Raw genomic sequence first — 17,612 nt, 5'->3', positions numbered from 1 at the left:
TCGACATTAGTCTGAGTTCCCATCCGCAGTTCATTTGTCATGAGTCGACTGTTTATAAAACGGATATTGTTTGAGCGAATTTATTCGAGGCATATTGGCTAAAGGAAACAATCACTTCCTTCATCCATCCACTCTTTCCTCAAGACTTGGCTTATATCTGCAATATCAGCACTTGATTTACTTGCTCGGATGACTTTTTCATGATGAGCGCCTCGCATTCGATACCTGTTTCTTTCCCGCATCTCTCTTCTTCCCGGTGATGTTCGTCACGACTATCTTCTTTTTTATCTTTTCACCATGTTTGTATTCGCAGTGCTGTATCTGGTGGAATATTTCTCCGGTATATACCCCCATTTTTTTCGCATAGCTCCACATTTGGTTTTGCCTTGCGGACAAAAACGGGTCTTTTTCTGATATGTGGCGTGGATTGGACTTATGACGACCCTACGAATCTTCTTACTCATAGACATGTTGATCAAGAGGATGCGTGGCTTTTTCTTTTCGGCTGATCAGGCAGACATTCGAGCGGGGGGGTGTGCACGAACGGGTTTACTGGCGGCTGTAGAGGCCCGGCTCTGGTGGGATGGTCGCTGGACTGATTCTCTACTTCTTGCCTTGATAGGCGCTACATGTAACCTTTTCATGATGGAAATACGAGGACATTTGCTTTCATGAGGGGTGGCTTTTCGGTGCGTGTCTCAATTGACGACGACGACGACGACGACGATGATTTGATGGAGTGAGTGGTGGTCAGAGCGGGACAAAAAGGATGGGATGGCAGTTTATGAAGGTCACAAAAGCATGTTTTAGGAAAATCTAACACATTTTCATCTAATTGCTGTGCCCAATCTGCAATATGTCTCGTCTGTGCTGTATGAACAAGGCGCCCAACGAAATTTGACCAATACGCATTCGGGGTATTTATCTTCAACAAATGAGCCAAAGTGGCGAAGTATAAACGTAAAAAGACCGCGCGATATCTATCAACGGTCTATGAGATGTTGAGCCTATTTATATATCCGGATTGGTAAAAGCATCTTTATGGGTCCAAGGACAGGACCGGACACCATCGGGGAAGGAGAGTCCAGGCTGATATCGCTGGAAGCAATGGATCCGTCTCAGATCATTGTCTCTCGACAGGCGGAGCAGCAATAGCTGGAATAGCGTCCGCTTCAGCATCATGGATAACGAGGTTCACCGGTCTAGAAGGTTCCTCGGCATTTCCTGTCCCGATCTGCGGCTGCTCCGCAGAAGACGTTGACCTAATCACAGATCGACCAATCTGAAAGACGGCAGGTTCCGGGGGTTCGCGCCCATTGCCGCGCTTACGACCTCGGTTGGCAGGCGCGCCCCTGGTGGCCGTGCTGTGGGTGTGGCTGATATTCGCGATGGGGACGGGCTCAGGGTCCGTTGGGCTGCTGGTGCTGAGAACGCTGGAGATGGTCCGAGGCAGATGATATCCAGCTTTGACCAGTGGGATGGAAAGTCCATGAACGACCTGACAGCAAGTTAGCGACGCTTCCGCTCTGTTATGCGTGCAGACTTACGATGCTGCATATAACTAGAAACCAGACAACCACATCAACGGCTTCAGAGACCCTCTGCGCATCCTCACGGACTTTGCCCTCCACCGTGATTGTACGCAGATATTCACGGGTCACTGACAGGTAGAAGATGGCTCCAACCCCGATGGGTCCGAAGAAACCCACAAAGCCAGCTTGAAACAGATGCTCGATCTGACGAATGTACTTGTGCATAGCGAAAATGATCGGCATCCGGCGAACAAGTAAAATCAGAATGCCCAGGAATATAAGGCGGTAGATTGGAATGATGTCGTTGTTCACGAACGAAGACCACGGACAAACAGCGCCAAACCAGATGAATACGGCCAAGTTAAGAAGCATATCAATAGTCGGTTGGAGCGAGTCATCCATCGTTTCTAGGCGAAACCAATCGCTGATTGCGTGAGTATAAAGCATGCTTGGATCTGTCGACGGGAACTTACTCCTGAGTGAAGACATTTCCGGCAACGAAGCAAGCTAAAAGATCGTCGGACCCAATCATGCCACAGGTCCCGAGAATAAAGAGCTGCACATGATTAGCAATTGCAGGTGCTTCGAGGTGCAGCGGTGCCAAACATACTGCAAGCGAGATGGCAAAGACGAGAAAACTTTCGCGATCAACATAACGTTTCTCCTCGGCCCAGTGAAGCAGTTCTCTGGAAACCCAGCCGACGGCGATCCCGTACACGACGCTCAAGATTACTGTATAGACCCATGTTTCGTAGAACCAGAGGCCAATTGCCTTGCCAGCACCTCCACTATAGCCCTGACCATCCATTCCAATGTATTTCAGGAGGTACAATCCGAAAAAGAGAAATGGGTAACCAAGCCCATCGTTTGCTCCCGACTCGGCAACGATGATTCTCTGCAGAGGACGGGGAACATTTTTGTCCGCGAATTTTCCCTTCACGATGGAGTTGGACAGGACGGGGTCGGTTGGAGTAATACAGGCACCAACTATGAGCGCGTGGAGGAACTGAAAATTGGGAATCAAAGCCCAGATCACCAAGCTGCTACACATCCACATGGCGGCCATTCCTGGACCCAAGAGAAGCGACAGGCTCTTCCATTCTATCTGCAAGTAGCGCTTCGGAAGTTGAATTCCGGCCAGTACCAGCTGGACCCCAAGAACGAGCCTGGTGAAATACAGAGTGATCTCCTCTAGGTTCTGCTCCGAACCTAGAGCATACTCTTGGGGCCTTATGAAATTCGCCGCATGGGGAGAGAAGACGATCCCCGCCAATAGAGAGATTACTGCGTAATGTCCGTCAGTCACAGTGTACTAATTGCAATGCATTTGTTGTCTTCGAAGGAAGGGCATCCCACGAACATGCTTCAGACAAATAAAACCTCTCCTTGAACAAATACGACACCAATCCGAAGACGGAGATAAACCCCCCCAACGTTGCACAGACGATGTTGAAGTTGATTAGCGAGAGAGTAGGCATGGCTGCTCGTAGCCCCTTGCTTGCAGCTTCCACACTATGCGTTAACTATTGATTGTCAATCTACCACAAATCGCTAGTCCGGCTTATCGTGCGGAATGCGGTGTCACAGCGTGGGCAGGTTTGACAGGATTGTTCCACAAATGCAGAAACGCGATAATGATGCTCCAATAAATCAGAAGATATAGTCGAGATAGTTGAATCTCATGAATTACCAGCAAATGTTATTCAATCATAGTAATATAAATGAGCCTTTCCACAATCTTCTTTCCAATCATGTAGATGTTTGCTGGCGATAGGCCTGGTATCGGCACTCTGGGACGCAAGTCTAAATGCCTGAACGAGGAAAGATGGATGATGTTGCAAGCAACCATAAAAGCTCAACCGAAAACTGGAGGTTTTAGTCCACGCAGGATCAGGAAAAAGACTAGATGGATATGCTTGAGGGGAAGGGTTCGAGGTAAAAAAACATCCGCCAAGAATGACAGTGAGTGGGGTGAAAATGGCGGCGAGCAGTCACATGCTGGAGGATTGACCAGTTGCCCGGTCTCGGAAATACTGGGAGTATTTCATGGCCTATGAGGTTGGGATTCTGGAGTCATGCCTAAGATAATTGACAAAGGAGAAAGATAGACACAGCTACATAAAGGATATATGAAGTTCAATTGACTCGGTCCATTGTTGCATTCTTCCCTTGGGAGTATCACGCTGCTGTGCGGAATATCCATTCAATATACCCAGCCGAACTCCAGTTTGTGGATGTGTTCACAACATGTTTCTCAGGTATACCAGCCTAGAAATCTTCGTCCAGAACCTCATCCGGGATATCGCTTGCTGCTTCCAGAGCAGCTGCTTTCTCCGAAACTCCCCTTCGAGCACCACTAACTGCAAGACGGTCAGCAGCTTCGTTGCCCGGATCGCGGTTATGTCCCTTGACCCATTCAAACAGAGTCTTCACTTTGAGCTCATTGCGTTCCTCGATCTTGACCAAGATCGACTCGATCAAATCTTTATTCTCGACCGGCTTCTGGTCGGCAGTCAACCAGTTATTCTTCCGCCACTTGACGAACCATACAGTCACACAATCTATCGCATAACGACTATCTGTGAAGATGGTGACGTCCCGATGCCGGGGAGCGATGTCCAGTGCTCGAAGAATTGCAGTAAGTTCCGCACGCTGATTAGTCTGCCGGTTGCCTCTTAATGGCTCCGAGACGTTTCTGCTGGGAAGAAGGCGTGTCAGTGGAATTCCCAGGTCATTGCAGTTTAGCGCTAAATGTATAGAGAATGCTAAGGACAAACCTTGTATCTCCGGGCCCAAAGAAGACTCCAACGCCTGCCGCTGCCGTGTCTCTACCGTTCTTCAGCGCACTGCCGTCGGTGTAGATGCGCAACATCCCAGGAGGACCAGTCGGCCTCGTCTTGGTTGCAGATTTCTGCTCCTTGGTTTTGTAAACAACCTTTCCTGTGGCCGGGTCCAAAAGCACATTGGGATCAAATCCATCCTCCGCACCTGGCGGTAATGGACCAGAGCCCGGTTCCAAGGTGTTCCCTTGCTCGTCCTTTGGTAGCTCATCCATAAGACCTGGTGGTCCGGGCAATGTCCGCGACGTAACAGTACCTCCGGCAAAGGTAGCTCCCGCTCCCTGCTCCATTCTGACGAATTCCTCCGCCTCTTCTCGTGTAGAGAATTTCTTGTAGCGCGGGCGTGCAAACCCTTTGATCTGTTCCTGCGCCTTCGCCCAATCTGTATATACACCGGGGACACGTCCTCGCTGGATGCCGTAGAACCTTGTTGGCTCCGAACTCGAAGGAGTGGCACCACGGGCACCTGGAAGCTGCGTCCCTGTAAGGAAAGCATTTGCTTCCTCGTAGGTTGGGAAAGCTTGAACTATTGGAGACGATGAATATTAGCTCAAGCTGCGCACTTAGCAGGGCAGATAATTCTTTCGGCACTTACAGACCGCCCCTTTGTACCCCGTCACTTGAGTCAAGCAGTCATTCCATTTGTAGTAGATGCCAGGCTGATAGCCCGCCTTGACTGCATAAATCTTCCCCGGTGCGCTTCGCTTTCTCTTGGTACCTGCTGTTGCCGAGGCATTGGGCTTGGGGCTGGCGGAAGTCTTCGCCGCAGGGTAGGGACTAGGCGAAGGGGTGGTGTTGTTGTTCATCGCGTTGTACAGAGGCTGCGGAAAGGTCGAAAAGAAGCGAGAGGATATTTCGTTCGAAAGCAGTAAGCTTGAATATACTCTACTTGGCAGCGCAGCCAAGCTTAGAGACACGGTGGAGCAGGATCGAGGGACGAGAGTTCTTGCTCTGCAGGTCGACGGGGGACACCGCGGCCCCAGCTTTGAAGCCGAGAACTTGAACCGCAGGATAGGCGTGGTGGATAGAATAAATGCAGAACTAATCACAATGGCATGAATTTACTTGAAATGAGGAGCCTTCAACCGATATAAACGATGAAGGTTGAGGTGAGGGGGTGGGGGGGCCCGACAGTGCGAGAGAAGGGGGGGGGGTCCGGCTTGATGGTGGAGGTGTCGGGGGCAGAACTTCCTCTTTCACCCCTCTCTTCCTTTCCCCATCTCGATATCTGAATGACTCGAAGTCTCTGTCAACGTTAAGGTATTAAACCGACCCATGAAGTAAGCGGCTTGGAGTATCAATCTTCTATCCTTGATTCAAGAGGGGGATGTTGAGGGAAGCTTTCAAAACAGTTTCTGGGCCTATATGGACCACCGAGTAGTCTGCTAGTTTCCTCCTCAGGCGAACATATCAACGGCATAGTCGATCCCACACACACAAAAATGCAGGGACAGTTAGTCTATGTTAATGGCATACTATACAGCTCACTCACAACTTGGACTACGAAAATAATGTTCACTGTCAACATCCGAAAGGGTGGTTGCACCACTGACAGTCGTGTATAGCATGTCACGTGACTATATATTCTTGAGCATCATCCGACGACAGTCCAGAAATGCAGCCTAGATGCTGCTAATCTTACATAGAATCGTATATCTTTGACATTGAACAGAATATGTGTATTCGTCATTTGAGGTTGCCTCCACCGGCTGTCCTAGTTCGCCGGGAATACAGAGGACGTATATAACAGCTACTCAATGAAGCAACAGCGATATGGGTCTCATAAGCTGGGATCTCTTCTAGTATAGTGGATGAATACGGTATGTTATGTATCCAGTTGAGCATTGTAGTTCACATCATGGGAATTGTTGTGATCGTAGTCCCCTTGTCCGTAAGCCTCTTTATGTTTCTCCCAACGTGAGCCCTAAAGGATCTGTATGTCGTTGCGCATCGCCGAGACGACTAGCACGCCTTCAAACACACGAAAACGAAATGAATCTTTTCCTTAATTCTGCTTTCGAGCTTCATCTGTGTTCGATGTCCAGACCTGCAGGTGAAAATTCATATCAGCTTTCCAACTCTTCTGCGCAGCTTCACCGGACCCCTTACAGGGGCATTTGAAGCCGGGCAAGCTTCAGAGGTATCTCCCCGTATTATGAGATAGACAAAGATACACCATGTGTTGACGCGAGTGCCTTGTCGAAGCAGGATCCTTCCCAAAGGTCAAGAACGCAGGATACCTGCCCCCAGTGCCTTGACATGGCTACCTGTCAGTCGACTTTCCAATTCTCCGGGTACATCAAGGCAGACTTGATGGAGAGTCTGGCCATGAAAGATTAACTGGTGTATAGACGAAACAGACCCCGAGATCGGTTTCGATCAGGACGACCCTAAGTACTGGCGTACCCTCCACTTGAAACTGCACTATGCAATCTTTGTAAAGGATATGGCCGAAGTCAAGCGCGTGTTGAGCTTGGGAGCCGACATCAATTTCAAAAACGAGTATGGCTACACTGCATTAGAGTGGGCGGACCATCTGAAACACTTGGAAGTCGCCAAGTGCCTTCTTCAGAACATGAACATCAAGCTGCACGGATACGTGGAAATCCTCAAGCATATTCGTACCAAACACCCAATCATTGTGCGCTCTCTGCTGGAGATGGGGGTCACTGGCATGCTCGCCAAAAACAAGTGCTACCACAGAGGTTTGATCCTGCAGGCTTGTCGGGTCGGCCATCCGACTATACTCCAGATGCTGATAAACTGCGTTCCCGGCTATATGATTACCGATTACAAACAAGTGTACTTGCAAGTAGCGGCGTCTGAGCATAATGACGATGTCCTGGAGATACTGCGTGAGAGGGCTCGTCAGGAGGAGGTGTGGAGAGAGAACTACTTCAGGCCCAGGGTAAGCCTACCATCCAAACTCGCCATGGGTTAGAATCTTGAAGCTGACTGCGATAGACCTCCGTGACTCCGGTTCAGTTACCCCCAAGAGACCTAGAGTACGAGAAGATCTTCGATGAGTACATCAACCCGGACGCGTATCTCCCTTGAGTCAGAGCTGGAGTCCTTTGGACTGTTGACTCTGTTGGCTCTGTTGGTCTGCTATCGTGGCAGATGGTAGCATTTCTGTTTACCGGAGCAATGACTGAAATGTGTCCATGCCTTACGCAGATATGACTAGCGATTGAGTCGGAATCCGAGACATTGTATTCGCATATCTGTTCTGTTCTTTGCATAGAGTTGCCAAGGTCGTAGTGTCTTCTATGAAGTCCTTTCCATGGGACATTTCTAAACCGAACACGAGCGTCGGTATTCTTGGCGAACAAACACACTTCCCAAAGTGGTCCCCGCCGTAGACTGCTTAGAGCTCCATATGACTGTGGGCATTTTGTTGGCTCAAACATGTCGGGTCGTATTGAGTGGATATTATTGAGTGATATATAGATACAATCATATTTGCTGTCGGATACTCAATTTTCAATCGAATCAATCGCCGAGTTGCATTCTCTAGAAGTTAAGCTGTGATTAACCCATTTATAGTTCGACATCTACCAGGTAATCTATACACCACGGCCATGTCTGAGAACACAAATCACGATATCTCAACGCTCGTCTTGCAGGAGCTATCACAGACAACCTACGAGTGCTCTTCTCTCACCCCGCTCAGCGGAGGAACGGCCAACTTCGTCTATCGAGGTATTCTCGCTAGGCCACTCCAGGATGGGACGAAAACGATTATCATTAAACACGGAGAGGACTATGTTGCTTCCAATCGAGACTTCAAGCTGTCGACAGATCGCTGCGTAAGTCTACGAACAAAGATGCTACGGCACTTGTGCTGATCAAAAGCCAAAAAGCTGTTCGAGGAGACGATCCTGAACGCCTTGAATGACTTCCCCGCTACAACCGAGACGGACACCAACAACAATACCAACTGCACAGTCAAGACCCCTCGCCTGTTCCAATTTAACCATGACACCAACACACAGGTCCTCGAAGATCTGCCCGGAGCGCTGGATCTGAAGTCTTTCATGCTCCTCCCCACAAACACGCAAAATGTCTCTCGCGAACTGGCCACTTCTGTCGGTCGTGCGTTGGGAAAGTGGCTGCTCTCTTTCCACACTTGGGTCTCAGAAGAGTCTCAGAATGATCTGGTCAAGACGATGGAGAAGAATGAGCTCATGCGCGATCTCAAGTTCACGATCAACTATGACAATCTCGTTAAGATGGTTGATCAATTCCCAGCATTGCTGAAAGAAAGCCAGCATATCTTCCGCGAAGTCAGGGACATGGCAGCGACCGAGCTGGGCCGGAAAGATGGGAAGGGGTTTGGAGTGATTCACGGAGACTTTTGGTCGGGAAAGTAAGTTGATCGATCTGTTTACCTTGAAGAGTTCGCTGGGATTAATGAGAGTAGTGTTTTAATTCCAAGCACCGCATTGGATCAGCAAAACGATATTCCTCTCCTCGTGACGGACTGGGAATTATGTCAATGGGGTACCCGAGCTCTCGATCTGGGTCAGATGCTGGCGGAGCTCTACCAGCTCAAGCATTTCAAGAACGTCGACGCAGGAGTCTGGCTCATTGAGGGACTGCTTGACGGTTACGGCCCGATCGATAAAGATATGGCCTTCCGGATCGCCATCCATATCGGCACTCACTTCATCTGCTGGGGCAGTACCGTTCCCGGTTGGGGAACCAATGCTCAAGTTGAAGAGGTGGTCAAGCTTGGAAGAGATCTCGTGGTCAAGGGCTGGCAGAAGGATCGGAACTGGTTTCGGAAAGGTTGGCTGCAGTGCTTGTTCACTGAGGCTTAGAGCTGGAGCGACCAGAAAGAGAAACATATGAGCATGATCGACTCCAGCCAGAGGCCTCACCACTGAAATGGTCCAGAACATGGGATCGCTGTAAGTCGATTGGCGACTGCAAGCAACCTACTCTAAGAGCAATCACGGAAATTCGACACATACATCAGCAGAGTACAGTAGTCCACAGACGAATTGGGCAGCGATTGGCTGACATAACAAATTGGCGCCTATATTTGTATTGGTCTACGGGTAAGGTTTGATCGCGGTTCTTCAGCATGCAGCATTTCAAAAGTATGGGTGATTCATTTGTGTTTGCATTTGTACAGGTCGCGGATCACAAGTAACGAGCAAGCATTAAGAGGCGAAAAGGTCATTAAGATGTTCTAAACCTAGAGTTTTGCACGGAAAACATTGCGAATGGCATCGAGGCCAGAAGGCCCATCATAAATCTGTTGCTCAACGACTCGGGTATTGATCTTGTCAAAGGTCAGTATCGAGCTGAAAGAAACTCTCAAGGTGCCGACGTCAGATCTGGAGATTGAGGGGCTGTCAACTTACATGCTGTGGTCCTAAATCCTCCACCCTTTCGACACCAAGCAGCCGCATGCAAGTCTTGGTTTCGTCGGCAAGGACTGAAAAGATGTCAGCCTATGTGCTTCTGATTACTCCTGAGGGTGGAACATACTCTCCAATGTGCGCTTAACACCATCGACGCCACCGGCTCCCAAGCCCCAAAGGGCAGGCCGTCCAATTCCTACAGCTTTGGCACCTAGACAGAGCGCTTTCACAACATCTGTGCCGCGTCGAATGCCACCATCTACCCAAACATCAAGCTTGTCGAAGACCTCAGGGCAGTATTTCCGGATCTCTAACAGACTATGGACCGCAGGAGGAGCGGTGTCAAGGGCTCGGCCGCCATGATTCGATAGGATGATACCCTTCACTTGCGGAGTGTGAAGCGACGCGATGTAGGCGTCCTCATGTGTTTGGAGACCCTTGAGAACAATAGGCAAATCTGTGTGCTTAGCCAGCCACGGCAAAGTGTCCTTCCAAGTGAGAGATGGGGCTGTTCCGGCAAACAATTGCTTTCCAACACCCCCAGCTTGGCTCACATCCGGAGTACCATCTGCGGCTTTGTCTGCCGCTTTCACAGCACTGGGAACGGGCATTGAAGCAGCAACGTTGTTGCCTCGCTCGTCGTCCTCTCGTTTACCGGGAACGGGAGCATCGAGGGTGAGAACGATAAACTTGATCGCCTTCAGCTTATTGATGCGTGCCAGCATCGCTTCACTCTTCTTGCGGTCGATCTGAACATAGATTTGCCATCCAAAGACCTGATCCGGAGCAGCATCCTTGACAATCTGCTCTGGTGTCATGGATGCATTGTTGGAGATGATTTGCATAGCCCCGAAGCTGCGACACGCCTCTGCAATGCCTGCTTCACCTGCTGGATGGCCCAGGCGAGCCATAGCAGCAGGCGACACATATATTGGCATTCCAAGCTTGTGTCCAAGAAAGGAGGTATCCAAATCGCATTTCGTGCAGTCGATAAAGACCCTTGGTCGCAAAATGATGGACCTGTACACCTCGGTATTGAACCGCTTGGTGATTTTATCATCGGATGCTGAGTAGTAGTAGGCCCACGCCTTTCTGCTGACGTTCTTTGTGGCTACTTGCTCAATATCGTCCATGTTGAGGAGTGCTTCCATGGGGACCTGCCCTTTGCTCTCCTCGGATGCCGCTGGGGAAGGCTCTGCCTGTCCCTTGGGTAGCGTATCTGGATTGACGGTTCCTAGCAATGCTTCAGGCTTGAGATTCTCCTCGAGAATGCCTGGAGGATGGATGGGATCGTATTCCTCGGTAGCATCTTTGCCGGCAAGCTTGAGAATGATCTTGGCACCACCAGGATGTTCCGAAAGAAAGTCTGTGACCTGGAGGTTGTATGAATCAGGACGGACCGATCTCAATTAGAAGATAAATGTTGATGAAGACATACATCGTACACTTTTCCGTACAAAATTACCCAACAACTGTCGGGGGTATTATGTTTCGCGACTGAGCATTACGATGATATGGTTAGCCAACATCTTGATCAATTGACAGAGCATCGACAAGGATTCTCGATGCTGTATAAGGTGTAGTGTACCTTCTGCAGCATCAAATACCTTCCCCATCTCGATAGTATTTACGGAGTGCTTATCACAACTCCTGCGAGTGCGTGAAGATCAAAAGTATGAACAAAGGAGGAGAAATGGCCAGGGCAAGAGAAGAAAAAGAAAAAGTCGGCGAAATTGTACCCCACAGGCTACCTAGTTTAGCAGATATACATTTGCTGTCCGATGGTTGAAGTTATCAAAGCCACCATGATCGGATTGATGGGTTCCGCATACAGTCGTTCGGACAAGAGGCCGACGTGGGGGAGAGGCCGACGTGGGGGCAGCTCCATCAATTCCATTGAAAGAGCACAAATCTTTGGACTGATGAAGAATGGGGAGAACCGGCGATTGAATATTACTTACTGTATTGGGCAAAGTCGAAAGCCGATGCTGGGGTTCGTGTTTGTCTTGTTTGTTGGCCGCTTAGAGAACGCTGTTGGATTATTGGTGGGGAAATGAGATGAGAACTGTGTTGGAACTAAACAAAATAATAATGATAGGATCATAGGAGATTTCAGGGTAGCACGGTGGAAGAAGATACTTGCTCAGATTCGAAGAGTTACAAGATAAGACCACATTCCATCACTGAATTCGGATGGCAAGGATATCTCGTGTTGAGCAAGCAATTATCAGGGAACATGATAATCTTCCACATAGGGCCGTCTTTGAAGGATCCACGTGAGCTCCAAAAGTGACGCTTTTCTCCTCACGGAAACTTCTGGAGTTCATATCAACCTACGCTCGGGACTCAACTTCCAGCTAAAATTGGAGTATCGCGTATCCTTAGAAGAAGGCAAAGTGCTCGATAATAGGATTGGGCAGTCGAATAGCCCAGCTATCATCAACTCCGTTGCGGTTTGTCGCTCTACGTTCTGCTGTCCTTGTGTCTCTTAAATTAGCGGGATCATACACTCCAACCCTGCCTGACACGTCGCTATGTTCGAGGTATGTCTTGAGCAACCCTGAAAATTAGCATACAAATTTCTTCACTTATTTTGGTCGTGTTCATAAGCATCATTTGACTTTGTATCACGTCGCTTTCTTGTGCTATGATTCTGACTTGTACCAGCGTCGAGCAGCTGACCGCTATCGTCTCCGGATGCACCGTGCGCGGACGGTCGCTCTGACGTCGGATGAGATTGTCGAAGTACGAGCCGCGCAACGGACTTTCGAAGGCGCCTATGTCCGGACAGCACTGTCACAATTCTCATTTGCCCTCGTTGTCCTCAAGATCTTCACCAGCGAATTCTACAGCACCGGAGCTCTCTTTGCTATCTACGGAACGGGCGTACTCATCATCGGTCTTTTCCGTCGACAGCAGGGAAACCGTCAGTTCTTTTCCGAAGTCGGAGATGACGGGGTCCATCGCCACAAATTCAAGACGAGTGGGAATGCAGTGCTGGTCCTTACAGCCCTGAGTGTGGCTGCGTATGCGACCCTCATCGCGTTGACCGTGCGGCTTGGCCGATAAGCCCAGGGCAGCGGACAGTAAGGGGCGTCGCGTAACCTGATCTCCATCAGCCCACCTATCTGAAGAGCGACGTGCGTCGGCAACTTTGGAGCCCCCTGCGTGACTGCCAAGCGCCAAGAATTCCGCAGAATGCGACTGCTTGCTTCACCCCCGACCGGTGCTTTTCTCGCAATTTATACGATCGGAGCGGAAGGTAGTAAAGCGACGGGGCGACCACGGACAATGAACTTTCAAATTGATCCAGTGATGCCACTTGGAACAGCCAAAGCTGCCAAGGAGATGTCTAACGGGACAATAAAGCCCAGAAGTACATGCATCACGGCGGACACAAGGCACTTAATGTGATACAAGTAGGCGCGCTGTCATCCCTGCGCGACACGGAAGGATGCACAAGCATGGTCCTTCTGAATGAGTCTACCTGGACCCACCTTCAGCCTCTGAAAGTTGAGAGGGCAAGATACTACGAGGACTGGCAACTGGCCAAGCGCCTGGTGCTCCTGGTAACCCTCGCTGAGCTGCAATGCTGAGTGGTGGACGGAATCCGAGGGAGGAGCAAGGGAGGCATGCAACCTAAACCAATGGGTCGGCAATGGGGCGATTTCGAAATGCTGAATGGCCTGGATTCATGATGGGCCTGCACTAAGGCAGTCATCTAGACCTTTCGAGCTCGAACTCTGATAGTCCGATCCCCGTTAGATAACAAGTTAGGCGCTGCTTCATCGGGAGGGTGCGGCGAGCTGACAATCAGGTCAGTATCAGTCACGACTGCGATGATCTGACGTTGCTCCTCGAGTAGTTTTACACACTGGCCATAAGTCATCGTAGATTATCATCGGTCGGAAGCTCAAATACCAATTTCAATGGTGGAAGACGGATGTCAATTTGGTCATGCAATTGTGGGCGTACACCCGATAGTCCACGGGGACTTTTACTTGTCAGGATAATGAGCCAACGAAATTTTCATTGAAGCCTATCCCTGGATCATGCACTCCGTACAGGATCAGCCTCTTCCCTTCGCATCCTTACCTAGCCAAGCATTCTGAACTTGCCTGTACATCCATCGCAAACCCAAGCCAAGCCTTTCCGGCCTTTGTTATGGCCGATTATGCACATGGGTAGATAGAGTATCACAACACGACAGCAACCATGATTGAGAATGAATGCTTTCCTCTACGCTGTTGATGACTACTTATATTCTGTTCTCACAGTTTTGCAATCAATAAACAAGTAGTTGATTTGAGTAGACATTATTTGACATCATTGATACATCGCGGCGGTGATCAGCCTTCCGAAGATCCACTGTCAAGACCCCAGAAGTGACTTCATCGGGGAAAAGAATAGACGACAATATAACTTTTCCCGGTCGCTGTGATGAGAGAAAACACCCGACTACTATTTTCTTGCTTTCTCGAAACTGCCATTCTGATCCATAGTTTGATCACGTTCTGTTCTGTTCTGTCCTTGCCTTGCGAGCTGGCTTGCCGGCGCACCCGCATCCAATCAACCGGAGATTCCTGGCCATCCACGGATTATCTGTCGGAATTGCCCTTTCAGCTGCAGGTTAAATCTGAACGGTGCACACTCTGTATAATTTGGTGAAGTGGCTGTTCTTCACTGTCCTTAAACGTCTTGTCCCAGAACTCTCTTTCTCACAGCAGTGAATTCAGTTCGTCGATAGTAGTGACGCTCTGTTTGCCGTTGCTCGACTCGTCACCTTACCTGGTATTATTGTTGCTTCCGCCCTCCCACCACTTGTTTTTCCCTCTCTTGTTTGCACCCCCTCGCCCCAACTTCCTCTGACTCAGGCCTGATCGATCTGGGTGCATTCCAAGCCTCTTCTCACATTTCTCGCAAGATAAGAAATCCTCATTTTGTTAGCCACAATCCTGAAACCTCATCTTTGTCTTATTTAAGTTTCCTCTCTTCCCCTCCCCTTTGCATCCCTGCTGTTCTGCGGGGATGGCACAGCAACATTCAGACATTGCGCGTTCCGCGATCATGACGTCGGCCTCATCGCCTGAACATCGGCGAAACGGTGTCACATCAAATGGAAACCATTATGCAGGTTCGAATAAGCTCGGAACGGGGAAAGACGCCAGTCTTATGCCGCCGAAGACTCTAGTCGGACGAGCGCTAGGGAACGAACTGCATTCCGATGTCCACAAGGGATCGCATGTGTCTAAGGACGGTGTCGGGTTCGCCCTAACAGACACTCCGATTTCTACCGCACCTCCGTCTCCACAGATGTATGTTTCTCTTTTCTTTTCCTCCAATGATTTCCTTTGATTTGACAGCGTTTCTTTTCTTGATCTGGACCTCGGGTTATTAGGAATTCTAGATCGTGCAGGTTGCAGCCCAAAAGTCACTTTGTTTGGGTGCCTGATCAGCAGTTCTCGTGGCGGGTCTATCATCCCCCCGAACACACCTTGCTTGGATAGCCGAACTACGTTTTGTTTCCCCATAAGACTTCTCGTTAGATTTGCTTTTTATTTGTCTCGGATCATATCATCGTTTTCTCCGTCTGGATCGATTCTGTGAGAACGTGTTCCGTACTGACAATAATGGTGAATGTAGCAATGGCGTTAGCCAGGTGTCGACCCCGAGTCGGGTCCGTGCCACCACTCTCGATATCCCAGGTCTCACCAAGTCCAAGGTGTCTCCCGATGGACGTATCGCTCAGAGAGATCTCGGCTCCAAGCTGGTGATTGTCATGGTCGGCCTTCCGGCCCGAGGCAAGAGCTACGTTACCAAGAAGTTGGCTCGCTACTTGAACTGGCTGCAGCATGATACTCAGATCTTCAATGTTGGAGAACGTCGTCGTGTCGCGGCCGGCAAGTCTCCTTCCCCAGCCAGAGCCATGGGCCCTCGTGACAAGCGTGCGTCTGTGCACAAGGATCTCGTGGATTCTGTGCGACGTCTCAGCGTCAGCGTGGGCACGATGAACACACAGTCCTCTAAGACTGACACCTCGCCTCCTGAGGCTGCTACCTCGCCCCCGGAAATCAACGGCCTCCCACCACCGGTTGTTCCCGCTAAGATCCTTGTCAATGGGCAGGAAGAACATCCCTCTATGCAACAGGAGGGTAGCACGATCGTGAATTCTATCGATGCGGGACCGGACAACCAGCAGGCTGTCACGGAAGCATCGCCGGAGCAGATCGATCAATCGGCATCGTTTTTCGACCCACAGAATCAGCGTGCTGTCAAGCTGCGCGAACAGGTTGCCCTGGATACCCTGGATGAGCTCTTAGACTATATCCTGGTGCAGGGTGGCAGTGTAGGTATCCTCGATGCCACCAACAGTACCCTCGAGCGCCGCAAATTGATCGTCGACCACATTCGCCAAGTCGCCGGCCCTGAGCTTGGTGTCTTGTTCCTAGAGAGCAGCTGTGTGGATCCCGAGCTCCTGGAAGCCAACATGCGTCTCAAGCTATCGGGCCCGGACTACAAAGGTCAAGATCCCGTGAAGTCGTTGGAGGACTTCAAGAAGCGTGTAGCCCTCTACGAAAAGTCCTACGTCCCGCTCGGAGAGTATGAAGAAAAGCACAACATGGCGTATATTCAAATGATCGACGTGGGACGCAAAATCGTCTCTCATCAAACCCATGGCTTTCTTTCCTCACAGGTCGTCTATTATCTTTTGAATTTCAACCTCTCACCGCGCCAGATCTGGATCACACGTCACGGCGAGAGTAAGGACAACCAGCTGGGCCGGATCGGAGGCGATTCGGAAATTAGCGAAAATGGGCGCCGTTATGCCAAAGCTTTGACTCGTTTCATCGATTATCAACGGCATCAATGGGAACAGTTACAGCAGCAGAAGAATATGCTGCGGCACTTTCCCCCCCGTCCCGGTGACAGTACGCCTCCCAACCCTTCCTATATCCCAAGGGATCGGCCGCGTAACTTCTGCGTCTGGTCGTCAATGATGCGGCGCTCGGTCCAGACGGTCGAAGGATTCAACGAAGATGAGTACGATGTCAAACAGATGAAAATGTTGGATGAGCTGTATGCTGGAGAGATGGAGGGCATGACATACGACGAGATTCGGAAAAAGTATCCCGACGAATACGCGGTCCGCAAGAAGAACAAACTGTTCTATCGTTATCCCGGCCCTGGAGGCGAAGGGTATCTGGATGTCATTAACCGCCTTCGCGCTGTGATTGTCGAGGTCGAGCGGATGACAGACCACGTCTTGATTGTCACCCATCGGTCGGTGGCGCGCGTTCTGCTCGCTTACTTCCGTGGACTGAAGCGGGATGAAGTTGCCGACCTGGACGTGCCTCTAGGAATGCTGTACATGCTCGAACCCAAGCCTTACGGCGTGGACTTCAAGGCCTATCGCTACAATCCTGATACCGATTGGTTTGACCATATTCCTGACTTTGAACTAAGCCAGGCCCCCACTTATTGATTCGACTGATGAAGCCGTCGACTTGCTATCTTCGTTTGGGGCTTTTCATATTGATCAGTCTTCTATGCTTGATTTATGACCCCTCCTTGCTATGATTCGGACTTTGCGGTTGCCAATGTCATGATTTTGCGATGTGACTTTTCCTGTCTTTTTCATGGACTTTGTATTATCATCGAAAGATCCCTTGTGGTTTCCTTGTTCAGGGGTGTGTCATGGATAGCGGGAGTTTCTATGATGAGTTGTTTTTATCTCCAATCAACCGATGTCCTTGTGTGCTCGCATGGTATGGCGTTGAGGTGGACTTGCACCTGATGCCATCAGAGCTCAACTCTTACTCGAACTGATGTTTTCTAGAAATGTGGTCCTTCCAGTCCCACTGGTGTCT

At 49.9% G+C, this 17,612-nt stretch overlaps 7 protein-coding genes across 7 annotated transcripts; 4 read left to right on the top strand and 3 right to left on the bottom strand.

The window, feature by feature from the left end:
• Positions 1 to 1,123: 1,123 nt before the first annotated feature.
• On the bottom strand, positions 1,124 to 3,010 carry Aud_010299 (putative Na/H antiporter; the record flags this gene model as incomplete). Its single annotated transcript, XM_043295142.1, has 5 exons — positions 1,124 to 1,498; positions 1,548 to 1,956; positions 2,006 to 2,088; positions 2,143 to 2,816; positions 2,893 to 3,010. 5 exons carry the CDS (start codon positions 3,008 to 3,010, stop codon positions 1,124 to 1,126), a joined length of 1,659 nt encoding a protein of 552 aa, XP_043151077.1.
• Positions 3,011 to 3,800: 790 nt separating this feature from the next.
• Aud_010298 (RNA-DNA hybrid ribonuclease) lies at positions 3,801 to 5,178 on the bottom strand (the record flags this gene model as incomplete). Its single annotated transcript, XM_043295141.1, has 3 exons — positions 3,801 to 4,227; positions 4,310 to 4,898; positions 4,968 to 5,178. 3 exons carry the CDS (start codon positions 5,176 to 5,178, stop codon positions 3,801 to 3,803), a joined length of 1,227 nt encoding a protein of 408 aa, XP_043151076.1.
• Positions 5,179 to 6,631: 1,453 nt separating this feature from the next.
• Aud_010297 (ankyrin repeat domain-containing protein) lies at positions 6,632 to 7,429 on the top strand (the record flags this gene model as incomplete). The annotated part of the gene is made up of 3 exons (XM_043295140.1): positions 6,632 to 6,641; positions 6,724 to 7,280; positions 7,337 to 7,429. The coding sequence occupies 3 exons, from the start codon at positions 6,632 to 6,634 to the stop codon at positions 7,427 to 7,429; spliced, it is 660 nt and encodes a 219-aa protein (XP_043151075.1).
• Positions 7,430 to 7,953: 524 nt separating this feature from the next.
• Positions 7,954 to 9,195, top strand: Aud_010296 (uncharacterized protein; the record flags this gene model as incomplete). Its single annotated transcript, XM_043295139.1, has 3 exons — positions 7,954 to 8,181; positions 8,236 to 8,741; positions 8,796 to 9,195. 3 exons carry the CDS (start codon positions 7,954 to 7,956, stop codon positions 9,193 to 9,195), a joined length of 1,134 nt encoding a protein of 377 aa, XP_043151074.1.
• Positions 9,196 to 9,575: 380 nt separating this feature from the next.
• Aud_010295 (FMN-dependent alpha-hydroxy acid dehydrogenase) lies at positions 9,576 to 11,360 on the bottom strand (the record flags this gene model as incomplete). The annotated part of the gene is made up of 5 exons (XM_043295138.1): positions 9,576 to 9,662; positions 9,745 to 9,818; positions 9,872 to 11,117; positions 11,183 to 11,241; positions 11,333 to 11,360. The coding sequence occupies 5 exons, from the start codon at positions 11,358 to 11,360 to the stop codon at positions 9,576 to 9,578; spliced, it is 1,494 nt and encodes a 497-aa protein (XP_043151073.1).
• A 918-nt stretch (positions 11,361 to 12,278) lies between these two features.
• Aud_010294 (uncharacterized protein) lies at positions 12,279 to 12,813 on the top strand (the record flags this gene model as incomplete). The annotated part of the gene is made up of 2 exons (XM_043295137.1): positions 12,279 to 12,287; positions 12,412 to 12,813. The coding sequence occupies 2 exons, from the start codon at positions 12,279 to 12,281 to the stop codon at positions 12,811 to 12,813; spliced, it is 411 nt and encodes a 136-aa protein (XP_043151072.1).
• A 1,959-nt stretch (positions 12,814 to 14,772) lies between these two features.
• Aud_010293 (6-phosphofructo-2-kinase PFK26) lies at positions 14,773 to 17,227 on the top strand (the record flags this gene model as incomplete). The annotated part of the gene is made up of 2 exons (XM_043295136.1): positions 14,773 to 15,059; positions 15,388 to 17,227. The coding sequence occupies 2 exons, from the start codon at positions 14,773 to 14,775 to the stop codon at positions 17,225 to 17,227; spliced, it is 2,127 nt and encodes a 708-aa protein (XP_043151071.1).
• Positions 17,228 to 17,612: the final 385 nt, after the last annotated feature.

Source organism: Aspergillus udagawae, assembly GCF_001078395.1.
Source record: "Aspergillus udagawae IFM 46973 DNA, scaffold_9, whole genome shotgun sequence".
Classification (NCBI taxonomy): domain Eukaryota; kingdom Fungi; phylum Ascomycota; class Eurotiomycetes; order Eurotiales; family Aspergillaceae; genus Aspergillus; species Aspergillus udagawae.
This window is presented reverse-complemented; position numbering and strand designations above follow the sequence as displayed.